At 38.1% G+C, this 20,637-nt stretch overlaps 1 protein-coding gene across 4 annotated transcripts in view; it reads left to right on the plus strand.

Moving 5' to 3' along the window:
* Positions 1 to 20,637, plus strand: part of ADK (adenosine kinase) — a 560,116-nt gene that overhangs the window by 281,295 nt on the left and 258,184 nt on the right. For all 4 annotated transcript variants that reach the window (XM_050960267.1, XM_050960264.1, XM_050960265.1 and 1 more), the window contains exon 6: positions 859 to 967. In XM_050960267.1, the coding sequence (XP_050816224.1) occupies positions 859 to 967 (109 nt within the window). The remainder of the gene's footprint in view (positions 1 to 858; positions 968 to 20,637) is intronic.

A 20,637-nucleotide genomic window follows, 5' to 3' on the forward strand; every position in this document is an offset into this window, starting at 1 on the left:
ACATTTAAATGTATGCTTAAGAGCCATTTCTTCATTCTTCCTCCATGCAATTGCTTTCTCACAGTGGTACTAATAGTTTATTCAGCTGCAGACAGAAGTGAATTTGACTTTTCAGCTTATTTATTCAAGAAGTATTTTCAAGAGTTTGGTTGAATCAAATCCACTAAAAGGTGAAGGAAAAGGTTATTTATGCTTCCTTATCCTTTTAAATTATACCTCTGCTTCAGTGAGTGATGATCTGGCAGAATATATTCGCCTCAATTCTTTCTCCTGTTGCCCTGTAGTTTTTGGAGTTTTGGGTCATTTCATGTCAAATTAATTCATATTAATAGAGGTGGTCATAAATTTCTGATAGAAAAAAATAACCCTGCATGCACTGTTTGTTTTTTATTTCTCTTTTCCATAGAAAGGAACTTTTGGTTTTTCTCCCCTTTACAACAATTTTTATTTTAAAATATGCAGAAGGGTCTAGTGCTTAGAGCAGGGAACTAGGGGCCAGAACTCGCCCCATGTTTACAGTGTGTTCGTGGGCAAGTCTTTTTACCCCGGAGTAGTTGTGTTAAATCTTTTCATAGTAGAATTGCGTAGATTGTGTATGTATATGACATACATTTATAGGTTTCTCTGTAAATGTGGATTTTAAAAAAAGTTTCTCATGTTTGTATGATTTTTCTCTCCGTATATAATTATACATGTTATGTAGATATATTTTACATGGACTATTTAACTGTTTTACATTATGGTAGCATTCACACCCTCAGACATAAGTGTTTTTAAAAAATCTTTGTATCTGATAGGAAGAACAGTACTAGTGTTAAGAAAGTGTCCAACTAATATCTGTTTCTTTGGTCATTTTAGGTCTCTTGTAGCTCAGCTTGCTGCTGCCAATTGTTACAATAAGGAAAAACATCTTGATCTGGAGAAGAACTGGAAACTGGTGGAAAAGGCCAAAGTTTATTACATAGCAGTAAGTTTGGCTTTTTTTTAAAGTTGTGAAATGTTTGTGGGTTTCTGCACTCAATTTCTGTAACACTGAACTACGACAGTGTCCATTTTGCATATGATGCAGGGTAACTTTTGTGAATGTTGAGAAAGAAAATGTCTGCTTCTGTTGTAACATGATCAGATTTAGCACCAATACGTCTGTTAGTCTATAAGGTGCCACAGGACTCTTTGCTGCTTTTACAGATCCAGACTAACACAGCTACCCTTCTGATACATGATCAGATTTGTTTACCTTGAAGTTTACATCCTTGTATGTACCCTTAGTTATATGCAGTCTTAAAATGAGCACAGGAAGCCATAAGAAAGTGAACACATTTTAGGAGTTTTTATAATAGTGCATCAAATTTACATTTCACATTTCCTGGCAAATTGTTGTGAAGGATTCATAGATAATGTAGAAAAACAATATTAGGCTAATTATTCATTGCAAACAGTTTGAGTTTATTTGTGTGAACCATCTTAATTGCTATTTGTTCCATAGTAAGTGCCATTGCACCTTATAACATTTCGGAAACAATGATCATGACAAGTCTCTTGAATATGGGCAGAGGGGGCAAGCTATGATTTTAGTGACTAAATTTTACTTCTGGTACCAAGCTTTGGGGAAAAATGAAAAATAGTAGGTTCACAATTAGTTTTCAGAATAAATATTATTTCTTGTTTGTTTTTTTAAATTTCAGGATTAATCAAACCATATTAGTGTATTTATGTAGTTTACATTCTGCCTTAATGTAAGTGGTGAATTTTTCATCTTTCTTTGTTGATATGACCAATGACAATTAGCAAATGTATAAAACATCTATGATAGATTAAAAACACATAATATGCATATAAAATATGCTTTCTGTATGACAGCTGCTGTCATTCCGCAACCTGTACTATTTGGGAACAGCTGGTAAGAGGTGTAAAAAATTGATTATCCAGGAGGAACACGTCCATTGAAAATAGTTATTTCTTTCAGCTAGTGTTAATGTCTCCTACAGCCTGTTAGTGTGTACTGCTGTAGGCCTTACATGGTTGTTATTGATTCTTGTGTACGGTCAAGGCTGCCCCTTTATAGCTGTCAAACAAATACTTACACTGAGAAGATTATACAAAGGAAAGACATCCCATTGCTTCTGCTGCATATTTGAGATATATTTCAAGAATATGTATTTCTTCAATAGCCTGCTCATTTTTAATTTATACTTTTAAAAATGGACTGTGTTTTAAATTTCAGATGATTATACTGTAGTCTGTTCTGAATGCCAGACTTGGGGCTAAATGCTTTAAGGCTAAAAATTGCAGCAAGAGTTGAGCATTGTTAATTGAAGAAGAATGACAAATGTTAGCCAAAGACATACTGCACTAAGCTGTCTCTTTTCTATATTGTATACTTGTATATAATTATCACCGAATCTATTAATGTGTGATTTGGAATAATTATTCTCAGTTAAAATGATTCAGGAAAAGATGGGAAGGTCACATGAGGGGAGAAAAAGGATTTTGTTGTATAGAAGTCAACTCTACACTTAATTTTGGTTTTAGAAGCTCATCTTCTGTGTTCAAGCCCTGAGCTCAACCACATGTTGAGGAGCTGATTTACCATACAGATTTGGGCTTATATTAAAGAGGAATTCCTGAAGTCTGATGGCCATCCAGACTTTATTACCCTTGTTGACCAAGAAGCTCAAAAGTTAGGGAATAAGCTTGCAAAACTGAGGATAAAACTGAAGATATGAATAGATTTCAGTGGAAAAATAAACAGCTGTGAAGAGCTGGGAAATTATATTGGATATTTGAAAATGAAGGTCAGATTCATGGAACACCAGGTTGACAGTGGGACCCGGGAATATTCGGATAAGAAGAGATCAGTCATCATTTTCTCCTCTCTCTTTGTTGCATTCTTCCCTCAGTTCAGTTCTCTACTGCGTATGACCGCTACAAAGGTGTAGTACTGCCACCACTCAAGCCAGTAACTTGGATGCTATACTGGAAAATAGAGTTATAACCCTATCCTTTTTTGTTGATGGTTGCAACATCCCAGTACTTGACAAGGTTCATCTCTTGGCATTTCTTCTGGATCCCTGCCATTAATTGTCTCCTGGAAATCTTCTATCTTCTGCTGTCATTGGGACTAAGACACAGAATTTGAGCTCAAACTTTGATGACTCATTGTGACCACTTGGACTAGATCGTTCATTTCTGACTGGGTTATAATAGTGGTAAACAGAAACAATGCAGTATTTTGAGACACATTATTTCTGGACAGGCCAGTAAAATTTCATTTGTTCTTTTGGAATTTGCTGCTTTTGATGTGAGAAATAAATTTCTGAAAATAGGAAATGTTTTTTATGTGTCAAAATTAATTCCCTCCCTACTTCCTGGAAAAACTAGATAGCCTTTTAAAGAGAGTCTAAAATTGTCCAGTTCTCATGTGACATTGTTTGTTCAACAGTTGCACGTATTAGAACTCTTACTGAATGACTTATTGAGAGCTTCCTTTATCCTCCATACAAGGTACCTCTGAAGGTCTCTAGAACACTTTTGACTTTATTAAACATAGTATCCATTCAACATTTAGTCTAGTGTTGCAAACTCTTTGTAATGCTTTATAAAGGAACCTCTTTAAAGTTCTTAACCATTAAGACTATTTTTCAGATAATGTTGTTTCTACCAGGTTTTTGAGAGAGCAGCATTTGATTACAGAAGACACTCTCTTTTCAGTTATCCTTAAAGACAACATAGCTGGTATACTATGCTATCTTTTATGCCCAAACACTCCATTGTTTTTTCACCAGAATCAGAATATTCAGGATCTCCTATTTTAATGCCCATTTCCTTCCAAAAAAGCTGAGGTATCTCAAAAACTTAAGTATAAAAAATGCCATACCATTCTGTTGAATTGAACAGAAGGCCTTGGAGCTTTAGAATCTGTTCATACACTGGATTCCGATAGGCCAAAGAAAAGACATAAAGCCAATAAGCATTCAGATATATTATTACTGAAGTATATACACATGAGAACTTTGTCCTGAGGATATCAAGCAATTCCATCTTCTAGGTTCAGATGGGCAATGCTTCGCTAGGACATTACTGAAATATTGTGTGGTCCCCTACACATACTTACTAGAGTAGATACATATGCCTTTTCAAATGCTGCGTTCAACAGAACAGCATTCAGATGAAACTCAGCCCTGCAAGCTAATCAATTCACAGAAGGGGAACAGGTCCAAAAAAAAAACCACCAAAAACCCCAACAATGGACCTATGGCAGAACCCTGAGAGGGAATTTCTGTTACCGTATATGAACACAATAACCTTAAGAACTGTAAGTTGAAGAAAGATGTAGGCCAGGCTGAACCAATTCTCTTAAGTTAGGAGAACTGAAAAAGATGTCAAGGAAAGAAAAAAGAAAAGTGAAGAATGATCAATTTTTTTAGCTTTGAAATAATTCCATATTTTACCAATTTTTCATAATATTTTACAGGTGAGTATCTTTAAACCCCTCCCTTCCACTCTCCAGTCTTAACTGAACACAGCAGTTTCTTCCATTGGCATCGTATCTTATGGATTCTTATCTTCATTTCATTCTGGATCAGCTGTACTTCTGGTGGCTAATTACAGTTCACTGACAGGGCTCATGCTGGAGCATTTATCAGCCCTTTTCTCTTCCTCAAAGTTCCTGATTAATTTCAAAAGGAAGTAAAGAGTTCTGCCAAATCTAAACATCAAATCTCCGTTTGTTTCTCTAGTCCATTAATGGGCCATATCCTGGACTCTGATTTTATTTATATAAGACTTATGTTTCTTAGTGGTTTTCTTCTATCAATATGTACGTTCTTTTGAGACTGGATTTTTATGATTTTTACAAATTGTGGCTAAAATTTTCAAATTTGAGTGATCTAAGTCTATATTTAGGCACCTGATTTTTCAGGTACACTGAATACATGCACTACCATTATTGTGATTATTTAGGCATCTAAATAGGAGGTCTGATTTGTCAGATGACCATCCACAGTTCCTGTAGTGAACTGCAGGTGCTCACACTTCTGAAAGTCCGAGTACTTGTTTAGGTGCCTAATTTAAACACTTATATTTGAAAAACATTCCAAACATTTGGAATTTAATATAATAAAATATTTATTAATATCTCCCAGGGGAAAAGGGGCTGCTTTGAAGATAGCCGTTAAGAAAAAGAAGGTCTTATTCAGATGTTTTACGTTTTATTTAACTCTGTTATTCTGTAAACACTGTTATATATTGACATGGAATTTTCTGCTTATACAATGACAATGGGCAAAATTGAGAAAGGAGGAAGTGCTTGTCTTTATTAAAAGTTGCAATTAACCAGGTGGGATTTTAATTCAGTTCTGATGATTGATTCTGCTTCCTCGTGCAGACAGAATAATATAAACTTTTCCCAATGTGTTGTATGCTGTTGCCATATTTTTCCTCATGTCCCAATTATCGTATATACTCGATCATAAGCCGGTTCGTTTATAAGCTGACCTCCCCCAAGATGGATAGGTAAAAATGGAAAAAAAAATTATAACCCATTCATAAGCTGACCCTACAATTCAGGGCTCAGCAAACTTTGGCTCCCAGGCCATCAGGATAAGCTGCTGGTGGGCCAAGACGGTTTGTTTACCTCGAGCGTCCACAGGCACAGAGGTAAACCTAAGTAAGCAAAGTGTCCCGGCACGCCAGTGGCTTATCCTGACGGGCTGGGACAACAACTGGTGGGGAAATTTTGGGGGAGAGTAAGCTGGGAGTCAGGGGAGTAACCCCTGTGACCACCTCCCCACATGACCGCACCCCTAGCTGGGGACCTCCAATCTCTCCCCATCCCATCCTTTCCCACCTTATCTTGGGAGGATGTCCCTGGTCCAGCTGCAGCCTGCTCCGGCAGGCCAGACCGGGCGGCACGACTGCAGCATTTTCCAGCGGGCTGGGCCGGGTGGCACGGCTGCAGCGTGCTCCAGCAGGCTGGGCAGTGTGGCCACAGCCTGGTCAGGGGGGCGGGGCGAGGCCAAGTGGCATGACTGCAACCTGCCAGCCCCGGAGCTGCAGCTGCTTCGGAGGCTGGCAGCATGGCCACAAGTGGAGAGACTCTGGCCCCATCTCTTTGCTTCTGGCTCTGCTGCTTCTCCTTGCTCCCTCTTTTATGGGGAGGGACTGTGTGCCACCTCTCCCTCTCTATACCCATTCAGAAGCCGACCCCCTTTTCTGGTGCTTCCCTTTTTCACTAAAAAAAATTCAGCTTAAGAACAAGTAACTATCCCTATTTCTCCCAGGTAGTCTTTCTCGATTTGCTCTTCAGTACTGTACCCATGTTAATTTAATGTTTCGTGTTGGAGGCACTGAGGAGGAGAAGTACCATAACTTGTTGCTGTTAATACATTTATACCTTATATCTTCGTAATCTTAGAAATTTCTTCTTTGCTTTGCCTTTAGTTGTTCATCTGCTCATAAACAGTTGCCCCTTACTGAGCGCGTTGCAATTACATGATTGATTATCATTACAGTTCTGTTTAGTAACTCACATGTTAATGTGGGGGCTTTTAGTGTTGAACAATTGCACAGCTTTTAAGAACGTTAAACCAATCAGATCACTCAATTACTAGAATATCCAAATACCTCTTTCCATAAAAAGGAAAATAATAGATTGTCGGTGAGGGAATGTCTTTGAATTACTTTTTAAAGTTAAGGCTTGTAAACAAAAAAACCCTTTTAATTTGTGAGTGCTTAGGAGAGAGAGACAAGCTGGGTATCTTTTATTGGACCAACTTTTGTTGGTGAGAGAGACAAGCTTTTGAGCTTAGAGCTCTTCAGTTCTAGGAAGTTTACTCAGTGTCGCAGCTGCATACAGGATGGAACAGATTGTTTAACATAAGTAGTTAACATATTAATATATATGTCTCTTTAAAATCTTTGCTATTTTAGTGTCTTCGAAAACTTTTGAGTAGCCAATTGGCAATTAAAGGATAGGTCATCATGTGGCTCAGCTTGTTGCAGGGCTGTATGCATGAAGTAACAGCAGGACCAATATTTGCTTCTTCTTTAGCATGGGTGCCTGTTTAATGCCTCTGATGCTCAGTTCTTTGTACTGGCAGCACTGGAAACGTTCATGTTTCTCAGTACCTCTGAATTTGTAAGAAAGGAGACATAGAGCAGTGAGACTTTTCTATTCTTGTAATGGTGCTCAGCTGAATTTTTGGTTTGTTCGCTTCAGAATTGCAAGATAATGTTCTGTTTTCATGTGAGGTGATGGTGCCTAGATCTCAGTGTCACATTTCACTCAACCTGTTTGTTCATAAGATGCTAGTTCACCATTATCCATGTGAGTCTAAACTTTCCTATGTATTTTCATGTGATGGTAAATCATTCAAATTTTACAACATGGAAGGCTTACTCGTATGAATCTAAAAGATATTCAGTGATCCCAACTGTCTTGTTTGAAGGACGATATGCTACCATATGGCACCCTCATACTTCTTGGAAATGTGCTAAAATTGTACAGTGATTACTGCAGCTGTTTGGAAAAAATAAGTATTTTTGAGAAAAAAAGTTAGAAATTTTCTGTGAATTTCTTTTTTTTTTTCAACAAAAAAAAATTGGTTTATGTGGGGGAAAAACACTTGCACATCTTATCTTCCTCCCCCACCCCCCGCATTTGTAAAAGGCTGAAGTAAAAAAAAAAAGAGGGATTTTTTTTCTCCCTAACTTTAAATATTTTTACTTTTCCCTCCTTGTTTGATTATGAAGGGGTGTGGGTGACAGGAGTAGGATGGGGTGCAGAAAGTTACTTGACCTTTTCCCTCTCCAATGAAAACAAAATCTGTTGAAAACATTCAGAATTTTTCATTTTGAACATTTTCATAAAAAATAAACAAACACTTCAGCCAAAATGAAATTTGGCAAACATAATTGGTTTATTTAAAAGGCATTTTCTATTTATTAAAAATAAAAATGTTTGAAATAAAATTTTCAATAAACACCGTTGCTCACACACACTATTTCAGTATTTTGATCCTTAGAATCTGGATGACACAGATTATTTAACTGAAATGGATTGGGGTTCTTAGAACAGTTCAAAAAGTATTAACTCTTTCCTCTGCAAACAAACTGGAGAAACAGGTTCCCATTCACTACTATTGGCAGCCTATTATGATGGCCTTCAGTGGCCTTGTATTTAGGATAAAATCTTCTAAATCTGTTTAGATTATACGCATGCACTTAAAAAAGAACTAAGCAAATATATTTTATGCTACTCTGAACAAAAAGGTAGCTTTTGAGTTTTAACCATTTTTATTTGAGTGTCTGATATGTAATACTGTTAAAATGTACCCATTAAATTAAATAAAATAAATTCAGTACCTCTATATATTTATAAAACTAATAGCAAGTGTATAATTTTAATGGCGACCATTTGTCAAGATTACGTATTTTGTTTTATAGATTCTGTTTGAAGGATAGAATGTCATGTATTTGTAGTCGGTGATAATCAATATAGTATAATATGCCGACCTATTGGAGGATAGTTCTTACATCTCCAAAGTTTATATTTACATATAAAATGTCATTTTTATATTTATTTTCCTACAATGGCTACTTATCTAAGCAGAGAAATACTGTGGTAGTATATGGGCTTGATGGTGGAATTATCTGGTTTCAACATGAGTTTGTCAAAATTCTAGCTTGATGTCAGTAATATGTATCACAGCTTAAATACTACTTCTCAGCATTTTGTTCTTTTTATGTTGTTTTTAGCTATTCTGCTTTAGAGAAAAAATTCTGATTGTTATAACAATGTAAGTATAAACAAAATTTCTTTTATGCTGTCTCCTCCTTTCAAAGGTATGTTAAATTAAGCCATTTTTATTATAATTTAGTGATATGATGATCACTGATCACAATCCCATCTTAAATGTATCATATTTTGAGATGTGCTGGTGCTTCCCTATGCACGGGAACCTAGTGGCACTCACAGACACTGGCAGAAATCAAAATATCCACGAAGTATTTGTAGCTGTGGATAGCTGCACAATACTCATGCCTCCTCTTATATCTTAACCATAATGTTCCAACAACATTTCCTAAAAAACTGCCGCTGCCAAATGGCATTTCTGGGAATAATTCATAGATTTGAAGGCTGGAAAGTAGCCATTCTTATCTTTTAGTCTGATCTCAAAGAGGAGGCCACAGCTAGCAGTGTTACATCACTGGCCCATTGTATCTTGTCACTTCCAAACCCACCATTTTGTAGGATTGTACTTTGGGAATTATGGAAGAAACAGGGTGCTATCTCTCATGAGCAGGTCCTATAGCTATGTAGAAAGGAAAATCCATACATCATTCACAGGCATGCAGCACAGTACCCAAATATTTCCTGTCTCATAAGCAATTGAGAAATAAAAACAATTTTTCCGTCCCTTTAAAGAAAGGAAAACTTGATCAAAACATGAACCAAAGGTCTTGTAAATTTTCAGCACAATGTATTGAGTAATGCCATGGTAAATACTACATATTGTGAAGATGCACAATGAAGTCTCACCCTGCCATATCAGAATGTGATTTTATACAGATGTTTTTGTCACTGTCTTCTCAAGTAATTTACCTGGAAAAAAGCTGGGTTGGGTTCTGTTTGGTTTTTGGGGATGTTTGCAAATTGCGATCCGCAGTGGTCCAGCATGTGAAGATTATTGCTGCTTACCCTGTGGAGAAAAAAAAATCCATCAAGCAGTATGTCAGAAATGTTACCCACTCTTTTCCCAAATAGCAAATTAACAGGAGCCCATGTAACAGAGAGAAAAAAAATATTTTTGTAAATATTCACCTCTAAGTTACCAATGATATTTGTTTATATGTGGAATATGCACACTCTTCCCCCACCCTCCCTGCATCCCAGTAGCCTTTAAATTGCAGATAAACTTCTTCAGCACACTCAGCACAGTAATTAGAAGCTCGGTCGTTGCTTCTCTTATCATGTGATTTTTAAGAATGCGTTATTAGAGCACTTACACAGCCAGTCTAGCTGCAACAGCCAGACAGCAACAGCAGTGCCATTTTTCACAAAGAAAATGTTGAACAGGAGCCAAATGTTTGGTGGCAGAGTCTGTTGCTAGGAAATCAAGTTCCTGAGGCGATTAATGACAAAGCAAGCAATAACAAGAAGGCAGAATTACAGATTTAAAAGAGAAAAAAAGTGGTTGGTGTTATAATTACCCAAAGAAATCCGCACTCATTAAATTGGCTGTTTTTATGATTGACTTTAATTGGAGGTTAGCTCAGATATTTAGCTCCTTTCCCACCCCTTTAAACACACACATGAACATAATCTGTAGAACTGCAGACTTGTTTTTCTAAGCATTGAGAGGAGCTTGCCCTGTAATTTGATCCCCACTGACAGATGCATTTTCTATGCTGCCATTTTGAATTAACCTATTGTGCAACAATTTTCCTCAGCTCTGTTGAATAAAACATCAAGTCTTATTACCTCAGATGGATTTGATAGAGTAAAAGAATGTACTTCTAGTTGAAGTAGACTATTTTCAGTGAGTTCAGTGATTGAACTCTGCCAACAAACACCAATAATTTGTGATATGTACTTAAAGCATGAGGTGAGTGGGGGGGGAAGAGCCATATGGGGTTTCTCTTTGGAAGTATGAAGTTCAGACAGTGACCTCAAAGTAATGTTGCTGTTTGCATTAAGGTTGTTCCCCATGATGAGGCCTGTTAGATAAGGTGTGTTAACTAACAGAGTCTTTACCATTATTCAGATTTATTTAATTAGAATGTTTAAAAAATTTAAGTTTGATGGCTTCTTTTGGGCCATTCTTTCTGGAGATAGTCTCCCTCCCAAATTTGCACTTAATGTAAACAGATCTTTTTTTAGAAAGAAAATTTTATTCTCTCACAGGAAAATGAATCTGACATTTAAATCCTGCCTTGTTTCATTGATCATTTTCAATTCTACAGAAAGAGTTGTTCCCATCTTATACAGCTAGTTGTAACTGAGAAATTATCATGATATACTTACAGTACCTGTAAGTGAACATACAGAAGCTGAACTGTAAGAGCTATATGATGTCACAACTCTCCAAATTCCTAATCTGAAACAATAGAGCTGCAAGTATTCTAGCCAACAATACGCACATTGCTAATCAGATGCCATTGCCAGGCTGTCTGCATTGTTAAATACCCAGGTTCCCTGAGGCAAGAAGACAGCTGCTATAACTACTATGAAATTTGGTAGCTCAATCTATTTTTGCTACCCTTGGGCTATCAAGCTACTGTTAAATTAGACCACCCCAACTGGTACACTTTAGGGATTTTTTTCAAAGTGTTTGTAATTAAAATGATAAAACATCATTATTACTCTGAAGACATTGTGTACGTTTTGCAGTTGACAGATACCTACAGAGATAAACCCAGCATGTAATTTTCATTGACATAATGGTTGTAATTGCATTTCCCTTTTAAAAATATATTGCTTTTTAGAAAAAAACATGGACGGAGGGAAAATGGCATGCTTTTATTTCATTAGCAGAATTTGTAAATCTGCTAGAATACTAAACGAGTCTACTGGTAATGAGCCGCTTCAACTGCAAAACCTGAATCAGCCTTTGTGCAAGACAGGGAGTGAGTGAAAATAGATATTCATCAGCCCGAACACTACCACCAGGGGGAGGAAACTTTAGAGCATATAAATCCACATTGATCTGACTGCAAGCAGATTTTGCAGCAGAGGCCTGCAAGTGTACTTATCCTGCTCTCCCAGAGGACTCTGCCTTTAGGGACCTTGAATCTCGAATTGTATGTAAAGTCTGGGCAGACTTAACACACTATTTAAATGTAAATTAAAAAGAGAAGCCTCCATATTCAAGGAGGTGGAGGGACTCAATCTGAAGGAAATTTTTATTGCTATCCTCTTGCTTGTCAATCTTATTAGATGCTATCCTTATGAGGATGTAAGATTTTAGTTTGTGGTCACATTTCTTATGACAAGAGAGCTCAAAAACAAAGCGCAGGCAAATTTAGAAGACGTTTACTGCTGTGACTGGCATTGCTATTGCTGCTGTATCATACAATATTTGAAGATGTCAGTATTTTCCTAATACACAGGGATTAAAAAAAATTCATTCATTCCAGAAAGATTTTAAAACTATTGTAAAGATTCAACTTTGACATTGACATTATCCCCTCAGTTTGGGATAATTTTTTAATTAAAAGAAGAATTTTTTAAAAATAAAATGAATAATCAATATTTAATTACAATTGATCCAAGTTCTTGATTCTGTGTTTCTTCTACAAGAGTTAATCTCAATTACACACAAAGCCATGGAAGTCTGTGTAATTCTACAAACTGCATTCTTTATGCTTATCATTAAATGCTGCAGTAAAAATATGCAGTCCTGAATTCAGGCCTAGGCAGGAAGAAAGCCTTATATAAGAGTACAATTTTGAAGTGTTGTTCTGCTCTGGAAAATGACTATAAATTGGGACTGTGGAAGTCTGTGTTTTCAATCACATTCAGATCAAATGTCCTCTGTTTACAAACAAAAAGATGATGTGTCTAACACCAGTACCTGCAAATTCAACTTGAGAGCTAAGAGTCAAGCTGGCTGAAAAATAAGAAGGCCTGGAGACCAAATCAAAACCTCATTTATGCATGAGCAACCATAATAGGAGAAAGTGGAGTTGCCGATATAAATGAGAGTATAATTTATGCTTCTGAAAAATTGATACTGGTGATAATGCAGAAGAAGGAAAGAATGCAGCAGTACTAGATGGGCATAGATGGAAGTGCAGCCACTTCGAGGCTCCTTCCATAGGGCTTCCTGTGCCATGAACTATGGCTTTAAGCCACAATTTGAAATGTTTTATAACCTTCTAAAATGCAGGAAATTGTGCTTGGTATTTCAAAAGGTATGGGCTTGCCTTGAACAAAATTGAAGGACAAAGCAATTAGTTTCCTTGCTTTTATAGAAAGCAAACATTAATATTACTGGTCTACGATAATTTGCACATTCCTTTATAATTCAGAAACCGTATTCCTTTCTTGGCCTCTACATCACCTGAACAAAGAATTCTAAAATGGCATTAGTCCACATTGTAGACTAGTATCTACATGCATCTGACGAAGTGGGTATTCACCCACGAAAGCTCATGCTCCAAAACGTCTGTTAGTCTATAAGGTGCCACAGGATTCTTTGCTGCTATTGTAGATTAGTGGCATTTTGTGTTATCTGAGGAAATGAGAAAGATTGGGGTAAGATAGAAATGCCAAGGACACTTTTTGATACAATACATAATTCTCATTTAGAAAACTAGATGACATTTCTACATAAATTACTTACTCATCAACATCGTTGAGATTTGTGGCATGCACAACTAGTTGTATGATGACAGAGTAATAGCAATTCCATGTTGAGTAAGATATGTATAAAGATTCTGTGAAGACACGTCTGCACAAACTTTCTACAATTGTACACCAAAACCACAAGAAATAAAATCTGTACCATTTTGTAATTGGACTTTCATCTGTTCCATTTAGTGCATTTCCTCTGGACTGTCAAGATTGTAAGCCCTAAAGGAAAGGGACCACTTATTTTTCTATATTTTGTACAGCAAATGCTAACTTTGCTAAATAAATAATGAATTACCATTTCAGCGAGACTCAGCTACTTGTTAACCTGTCTGAAGAATTATATCCCATCGTGGCAGTAAGTAGGGCTTCACTGATTAAACAAAATATTAAAGAACTTGAAGAACAAGAAAAACACACAAATGTAATGCTAGCCAAGGTCTGATTTAAACCAGAAGAAGCCAAGGATGCTTTGGTCTTCTGTACACTAGAAAGTGTTTGCCAGTATAGCCATATTCGCAAACCCTCTTAATGGAGATGCAGCTTATAACAACAAAAGAACTCTTGATATTGGTATGCCTGCAGATGTTTTATGCATAGACCAGGCCTTGGACTTCATCCTGAACTCTCGCCATCATTCATCTTCTTGTCCCTAGGTATTGTTATACATCTATGCCTCTGTTTCTGTATCTGTGAAATGCTGAGAGCGTACACACGTAGAGATCTGTAGATGAAAATGGCTGTATACATTGTAAGTGTTACTGTGTTTTATAACATGGATAATACGTGTGATTATGTTGTGAAAGCAGATGTTGCTATTCTTTGCAATTAGTTCTGTGGTCAAGCAGAGGAATTGCCTGGTGCAGTGTACTAATACTTTACCATTTGAGATATGGAAAGGGTGGTAGCAATAGCTGATGCTATCCAGCATGTAATGTGCCTCCCTTATTCTAGATGTGTCTTTCTAAGAGTATGTAGTGTACAGCATGGTCAGGTGGAACATCATTTAAGTGTTTGTGGAGGGCAGAGGCAAGAGGTATGAGTTACCAAGGATTACAAGGCAGTGGCAGATTAGCCGGACAGCCAACAGGGCCTGTGCCCAGGGGCCCCAGCCAATGGGGGCCCCTGGAAAAATGGGCACCCCTGCACTCTGATCCGCTCCACCCACCTGCCCAACGCTTCTGCCAGAGAGCAGGGTCAAGGTGGGGGGCTTGCCCTGCTCTGCCTGCCCAGCACTCCTGCCGGGGAGCGGGGCAAGCCCCCTGTGCCCCAACCGCACTCCCCGGCAGGAGCACGGGGCAGATGGGGGAAGCCCTTGCATCCTGACCTCATTTCCCTGACAGGAGCAACGGGGTGAGAGGGTTAAGAGGGACTGCAGGCAGAAAAGGTGGGGAGGGGCCCCCACTTGCTCTGGCTGAGGGCCCCACAAATTCCTAATTCATCTCTGGTGAAGGGCATAAAGAGGGAGACATATAGAAGAAAAGAGGCAGGCAAGTGGAACACAGGATATTGGATACCCACTCTCTTGCTCTCTGAACCTATGCAAAGTGTGATCATGGTGAAAAAATGGGTGTAGCCTTGGGGGCAGGGCCAGCTCTAGGTTTTTTGCCACCCCAAGCAAAAAAAGAATTGTGGCTGTCCCCCCTGGGCTCTTCTCCTTGCCCCCCACCAGTGCCCTCCCGCACCCTCTGCCGCCCCAGTGCTGGGCTCTCCCCTTACCCCACCCTACCCACACTCCATGCCGCCCTAGCCCTGGGCTCCCCCACACCAATGCTGACTCCGCCCTCTCCCCCCTTGCCTCCAGCCGGTCCGGCGCTGGCTGGGTTGGGGTAAGCAGCGAGGCTTCAGGGCCTCCAGGACTGGCCGGGACCCGGGAGGGCAGAGCCGGGGAACCGCCCCAGCAGGGGGCTGAGGAGCTGGGGCAGGGTAGCCCCAGAGGGAGCGGAGCCCTGGAGAACGGGATGCGGGCCCCACACGGCAGCACCTCACCTTCTGTGGCCCTGCTGCTTCTGGCTGCCCTGCTGCAGTCCCTGGGCATCTCAGGCTGCTTCGCTCAACCCTGGCTGCAGCTCTTGGGGACAGCTACCCTCTGGCACCTGCAGGCAGCTCCATGTGTCCCGCGGGGCGGCCCCCAGCCCGAGTGTCCCGTGCTCAGAGCCTGCCTGACCCAGTCAGAAGATTCAGGCGCTGCTTCCCGAACGCGCAAACTGCAGCAGCCCCAGGCCACCCCCCACGCACGACACGCTGCTGCCCAAAGCAAAAAAAAAAGTGTCCAGAATGTAGCCCCTGAAAATGTGCCGGCCCAAGCACATGCTTGGTTTGCTGGTGCCTAGAGCCGGCCCTGCTTGGAGGAGCGAGTGATATATTCTGAAGAGATTTTTCTGTAAATTAATATTAGTACTTATGAGCAATTTAGCAAAATAAAGGCACACTGACTGTGTGGGCTTGGAAGATGGTGTGTTAAATTGGGCCAATGTAGTGGGAGCTTGAGTAGTATTTTCCATTGGGGGCACACGAAAAGCGAGCAACATTATGGCTATGCTTAATGCCATTAATTTTGGTGCTCTTTGTGCTATTAGTTCCTGTAGTATGTAATCCCAGTAGGGTAAGGTAAGAATTAGTTTCATCCTTAGGTATTAATTTAGTGCATTTTCTGGGTTGGGGTCTAAACCTTAATGTGGTTTTCTTTGGTTTTATATATATTACTTCAAGCTGAGAATTCTGTATCTTACTGTAGAGAACTAGTAAAGCAGTGTTCAGTAACTGGAATACCTCATCATTTCATTGATTTTAAACATTAATTCAGTTTTAGATCAGTGACCCATTATAGAAATAGATTTATAAACTGCACTGGATTGGAAATATTCAGCTATAGTATAGGTCCAATTTTCTTTTGAGGGAAAAAAAAAAGTTTTCAATGGGGGTTGATAAAGGATAGCAAGCATTCATTCCTCAGAACTCCTGCAGTCCCTAAGTACTTCTTTCAACTGCTGAGAATGGGCTGAAGAGATACTCTGCTGAGGGCTGTAGATTCTTATCTGCCTAATTGAGCCATCATTTGTTGACAAGAGTGGAAATCATGTGACTTGCCTTAATGCATTTCTCAGTAACAGCAGGAGGCTAGAATGTAGTTCATGTAAGGGTAATGCCAATAGAAATGCTGTTAGTGTGTTCATAGTGGCCTAGGATGTGAAATAATTTGAGGGTGGCATTAAAACAATAAAGACAATTGTCTGAACCTTTTCATAGGGTAATTTTTGGAAGGAAAAAAGGTATTATATTGGTCAAAGTTTCAGAGCTTAAACTTTTAGTAATTTTTAAAATACTGAAACATTTATTAGAAAGCTCTGAAAAGATTGGAATATGAAGTTAATTTATATGCTGCTTGGTTTCACCTCCTGCTATACTAATTAATAGCTAATATTAGTAGAATGGAAAGCTGTTGGCATTTTTTTTCTTCAAGCAAAACTGTTAAAATATTGTTGTCAATTGTAAAGTTGTCAATTCATACATTCATCTTCTTGAGGTGATTGTACACCAGTGAACAGGATGACACAGAAACGTTCAGCAATACCAGCTCTTAAGTGGATATTAGAAAAGGATGTTTCTAAGTTCCCTGTAAGGGTGCATTATTTGCGTCTTTTCAGTTCACATGATCATATCATCTACAAGGAATCGCTTTAATCTCAGCCATATTCCCTAACCAAATTTCTTATAGAACATAGATTTATAGACTTACTACTGTCTACTGAGAGTGAAATGGGAATCTTTTGGGAAAGACATCTACTGAACAGAACAGGTACAATATTATATTACTACAGTCTCATTTATGAGAAAATATACAATCTTTAAACAAACTTACTGAGTTGTAGATTCCAAAGCGAGAAGTGACTGTTATGATAATCTAGTATGACCTCCTGCATAACATAGGCAACAGAACTTCCCCAACATAATTCCTAGAGCACATTTTTTAGAAAAGCATCCAGTCCTAATTTTAAAATTTGCCAGTGATGGAGAATCCACTTCGACCTTTGATATATTGTGTCAGTGATTAATTACTCACACTCTCTCTCAAATTTACACCTTATTTCCAGTCTGAATTTGTCTAGCTTCATTTTCTAGCCAGACCTTTCTCTGCTAGATTGAAGAGCCCATTGTCAAATATTTGTTCCCCTTGTATGTACTTACAGACTGTGATCAGGTCACGCCTTAATTTCTCGTAGTTAAGCTAAGTAAATTAAGCTCCTTGAATCTATCACTCTAAGGCATGTTTTCCAACTCTTTTAATAATTTTCATGGGTCTTCTCTCTGGCCCCTCTCCAATGTTTCTTGAGCTATGGACATCAGAACGCAACACAATATTCCAGTAGCTGTTTCACCAATGCCAAATACAGAGATAAAATAACTTCTCTACTCCTTTTTGAGATTCCCTGTTTATGAATCTAAGGATCTCATTAGCTGGGAGCTCATGTTCAGCTGATTATCTATCATGGTCCCCAAACATTTTTCAGAGTCTCTGCTTCCCAGACTAGAATCCCCCATCCTGTAAGTATGGCCTGCATTCTTTGTTCCTACATGTAGACATATGCATTTAGCTGTATTAAAATGCATGTTGTTTGCTTGAGCCCATCTTACCAAGTGATAAAAATCACTCTGTATCAGTGACCTGTCCTCTTCATTATTTACCATTCCCCCAATTTTTCTGCAAACTTTGTCAGTGATGATTTTGTTTTCTTCATTGAAAACATTGTTTTCATTGATAAAAATGTTAAACAGCATAGAACCAAGAACCAATCCATGCACAACCTCATTAGAAACCCACCCACTCCACGATAATTTCCTATTTACAATTACATTTTGAGACCTATCAGTTCGCAATTTTTAATCGATTTAATGTGTGCCATGTTAATTTTATATCATTCTAGTTTTTAATCAAAACGTTGTGCAGTATCAAGTCAATTGCCTTTGCAGAAGTCTAATGCAGAGTTGTAGCCATGTTGCTCCCAGGATATTGGCGAGACAGGGTGGTTGAGGTAATATCTTTTATTAGATGAGCTTGTGTTGGTGAGAGAGACAAGCTTTTGAGCTTATATAGAGCTCTTCTTCAGGTTTGAGAAATGTACTCAGAGCTTCACAGCTTACAGAAGTCTAAGTGTGTTACATTAACACATCAACCAAATTTGGAATCTCATAAAAAACTATATCAAGTTAGTTTGACAGGATCTGTTTTCCATAACACATGTTGATTGGCATGAATTATATTATCCTCCTTTAATTCTTTATTAATCAAGTCCCATATCAGCCGCTCCATTTCCTTTCCTAGGATCAATGTCAAATTGGCAGGCCTATAATTATCTTGGTAATTGTTTTAAATATTGTCACAGCCTTAGCTTTTTTCCAGTTTCCTGGAACTTCTCTAGTGTTCTAAGATGTACTGAAACATCAACATTAGCGTTAGAGTGAGCTCCTCAGCCTCTGCCAACTCTTTTAAAACTCTTGGTTGCAAATTATCTGGACCTGCTGATTTTTTTATTGTTTTACTTTAATAGCTTGAGTTGGACATCATCCTAAGTTACTGTTGGCGTGTAAAGTATTTCATCATCATCATATGGCATGAATACATTATTTGTGTTTTCTCCAAATAACAGAAATATTTATTGAACACTTCTGCCTATTATGCATTGTTATTAATAATTCTACCTTTTCCATCTAGTAGTGGACCGATGCTATTTAACATTTTTTTTGTTCCTAACTTACTTTAAAATTTTCTTATTTTCCTTAACTCCACTCGTCACGGATTTGCTTCTCCTATCAGTTTTCTACAATTCCTACCTTCTGATTTATATTCATTAATATCCGCTTCCCCTTTCTTCCATTTGTTATATATACATTTATTTTATTTTTTATAGCTGCCTTCACAGCCCTTCTAAATCAGATGATCATTTGAACCAGTATGGCCTTCTTCCTGGATTGTGGCTTTTGGGGCATCTGATAAATCATTCTTAAATCATTTCCAATGATCATTCACATTTTTCTGATTAAGTTCTTCCTCCAAGCTGATTTGGCTCATAATTGTTTTCACTTTTGTGAAATTGGCCCTTTTAAGGCATCTAGTGAATATATGTTACTGGCTTGGACGTTGTTCTGTTTGCGCATTATAAATGTTATCAGGTCATGATTACTTGACTAAAAATTAAGAGTAATTTAGGAACATGTAATCAAATTTTCTTTATTAGTAAAGATAAAGATGTCTAATATACAATTTCTCTGTTTTGAATGCAACACTTTTTGAGTTAAGAAATTGTCAGCTATAATATTTAGAAATTCAGTACTTGCCTCACAGCATAAGACTTTCAGCATATATCACTCAAACTGAAACTGAAGTCCCGCATAATCGCAAAGCATTTTCCACTACATATTATAGATGCGTGCTTAAAGAACCTACTGTGATTTTTGTAGTCCATACCAGACACCAGTGAATATACCATCTTGTGCTTTATCAGTTTAAGACATTGATCCATAAGCATTCAGTATAACTTCCATATTAATTTTCAGTGACTGGGAAACAGATAATGCCATTTTTGATGTAGACTGCCATTTCCCCTCCCCTTTTGCCCACTCAATCTTTTCAAATAGATTATAACCATTGATTTTAACATTCCAGTGATGGGAATCATCCTACCAGGTTTCAGCACTACCAACTACGTTGAATTTATGCTTATAATGAGCAATTCCAAATTATTTTATTTGTTACCCCTTGGCATTGCTATGTACTCAATTTAAAAAAAAAACAAACCACACAACATTTTCTCTTCATGTCTTTTGGTTCCTTGATTAATTTTGTTCTCAACATTTCAATTTTGTGGTTAATTAGTGCTCATATCTTCCCTCTTTTTATCTACTCCCTTTAATCATTAGTTTAATAACTTCCTGACCACTCTAACCAGCCTGTCCCTGAGGAGATTAGCTCTTTCTCTTGAAGTGGAGGCCATCTAAACTTTACAGTCCCCACCCCAATAGAAGATGGGCTAAATGTTCTGCAAAACTAAAACCCGTCACCCTACATTGCTTACCTTCCCAGCAGTTTACTTCCAGAATCTTCTCTTTCTTTGTTCTTGGGACAGGATGGATTTCTGAGATCACTTGGACATTCTTCTTCAGCACACGGCTGACTCCTTGGAGCTATCTATATGTGAGATACCCGGTTGTTGTTACTGTCGATATGTACCAGCACCAGTGGATCCTTGCCTATAAACTTCAGAAGCCTATCCCATCTTAAAATG

Source organism: Gopherus flavomarginatus, chromosome 6 (genome assembly GCF_025201925.1).
Source record: "Gopherus flavomarginatus isolate rGopFla2 chromosome 6, rGopFla2.mat.asm, whole genome shotgun sequence".
Classification (NCBI taxonomy): Eukaryota; Metazoa; Chordata; order Testudines; family Testudinidae; genus Gopherus; species Gopherus flavomarginatus.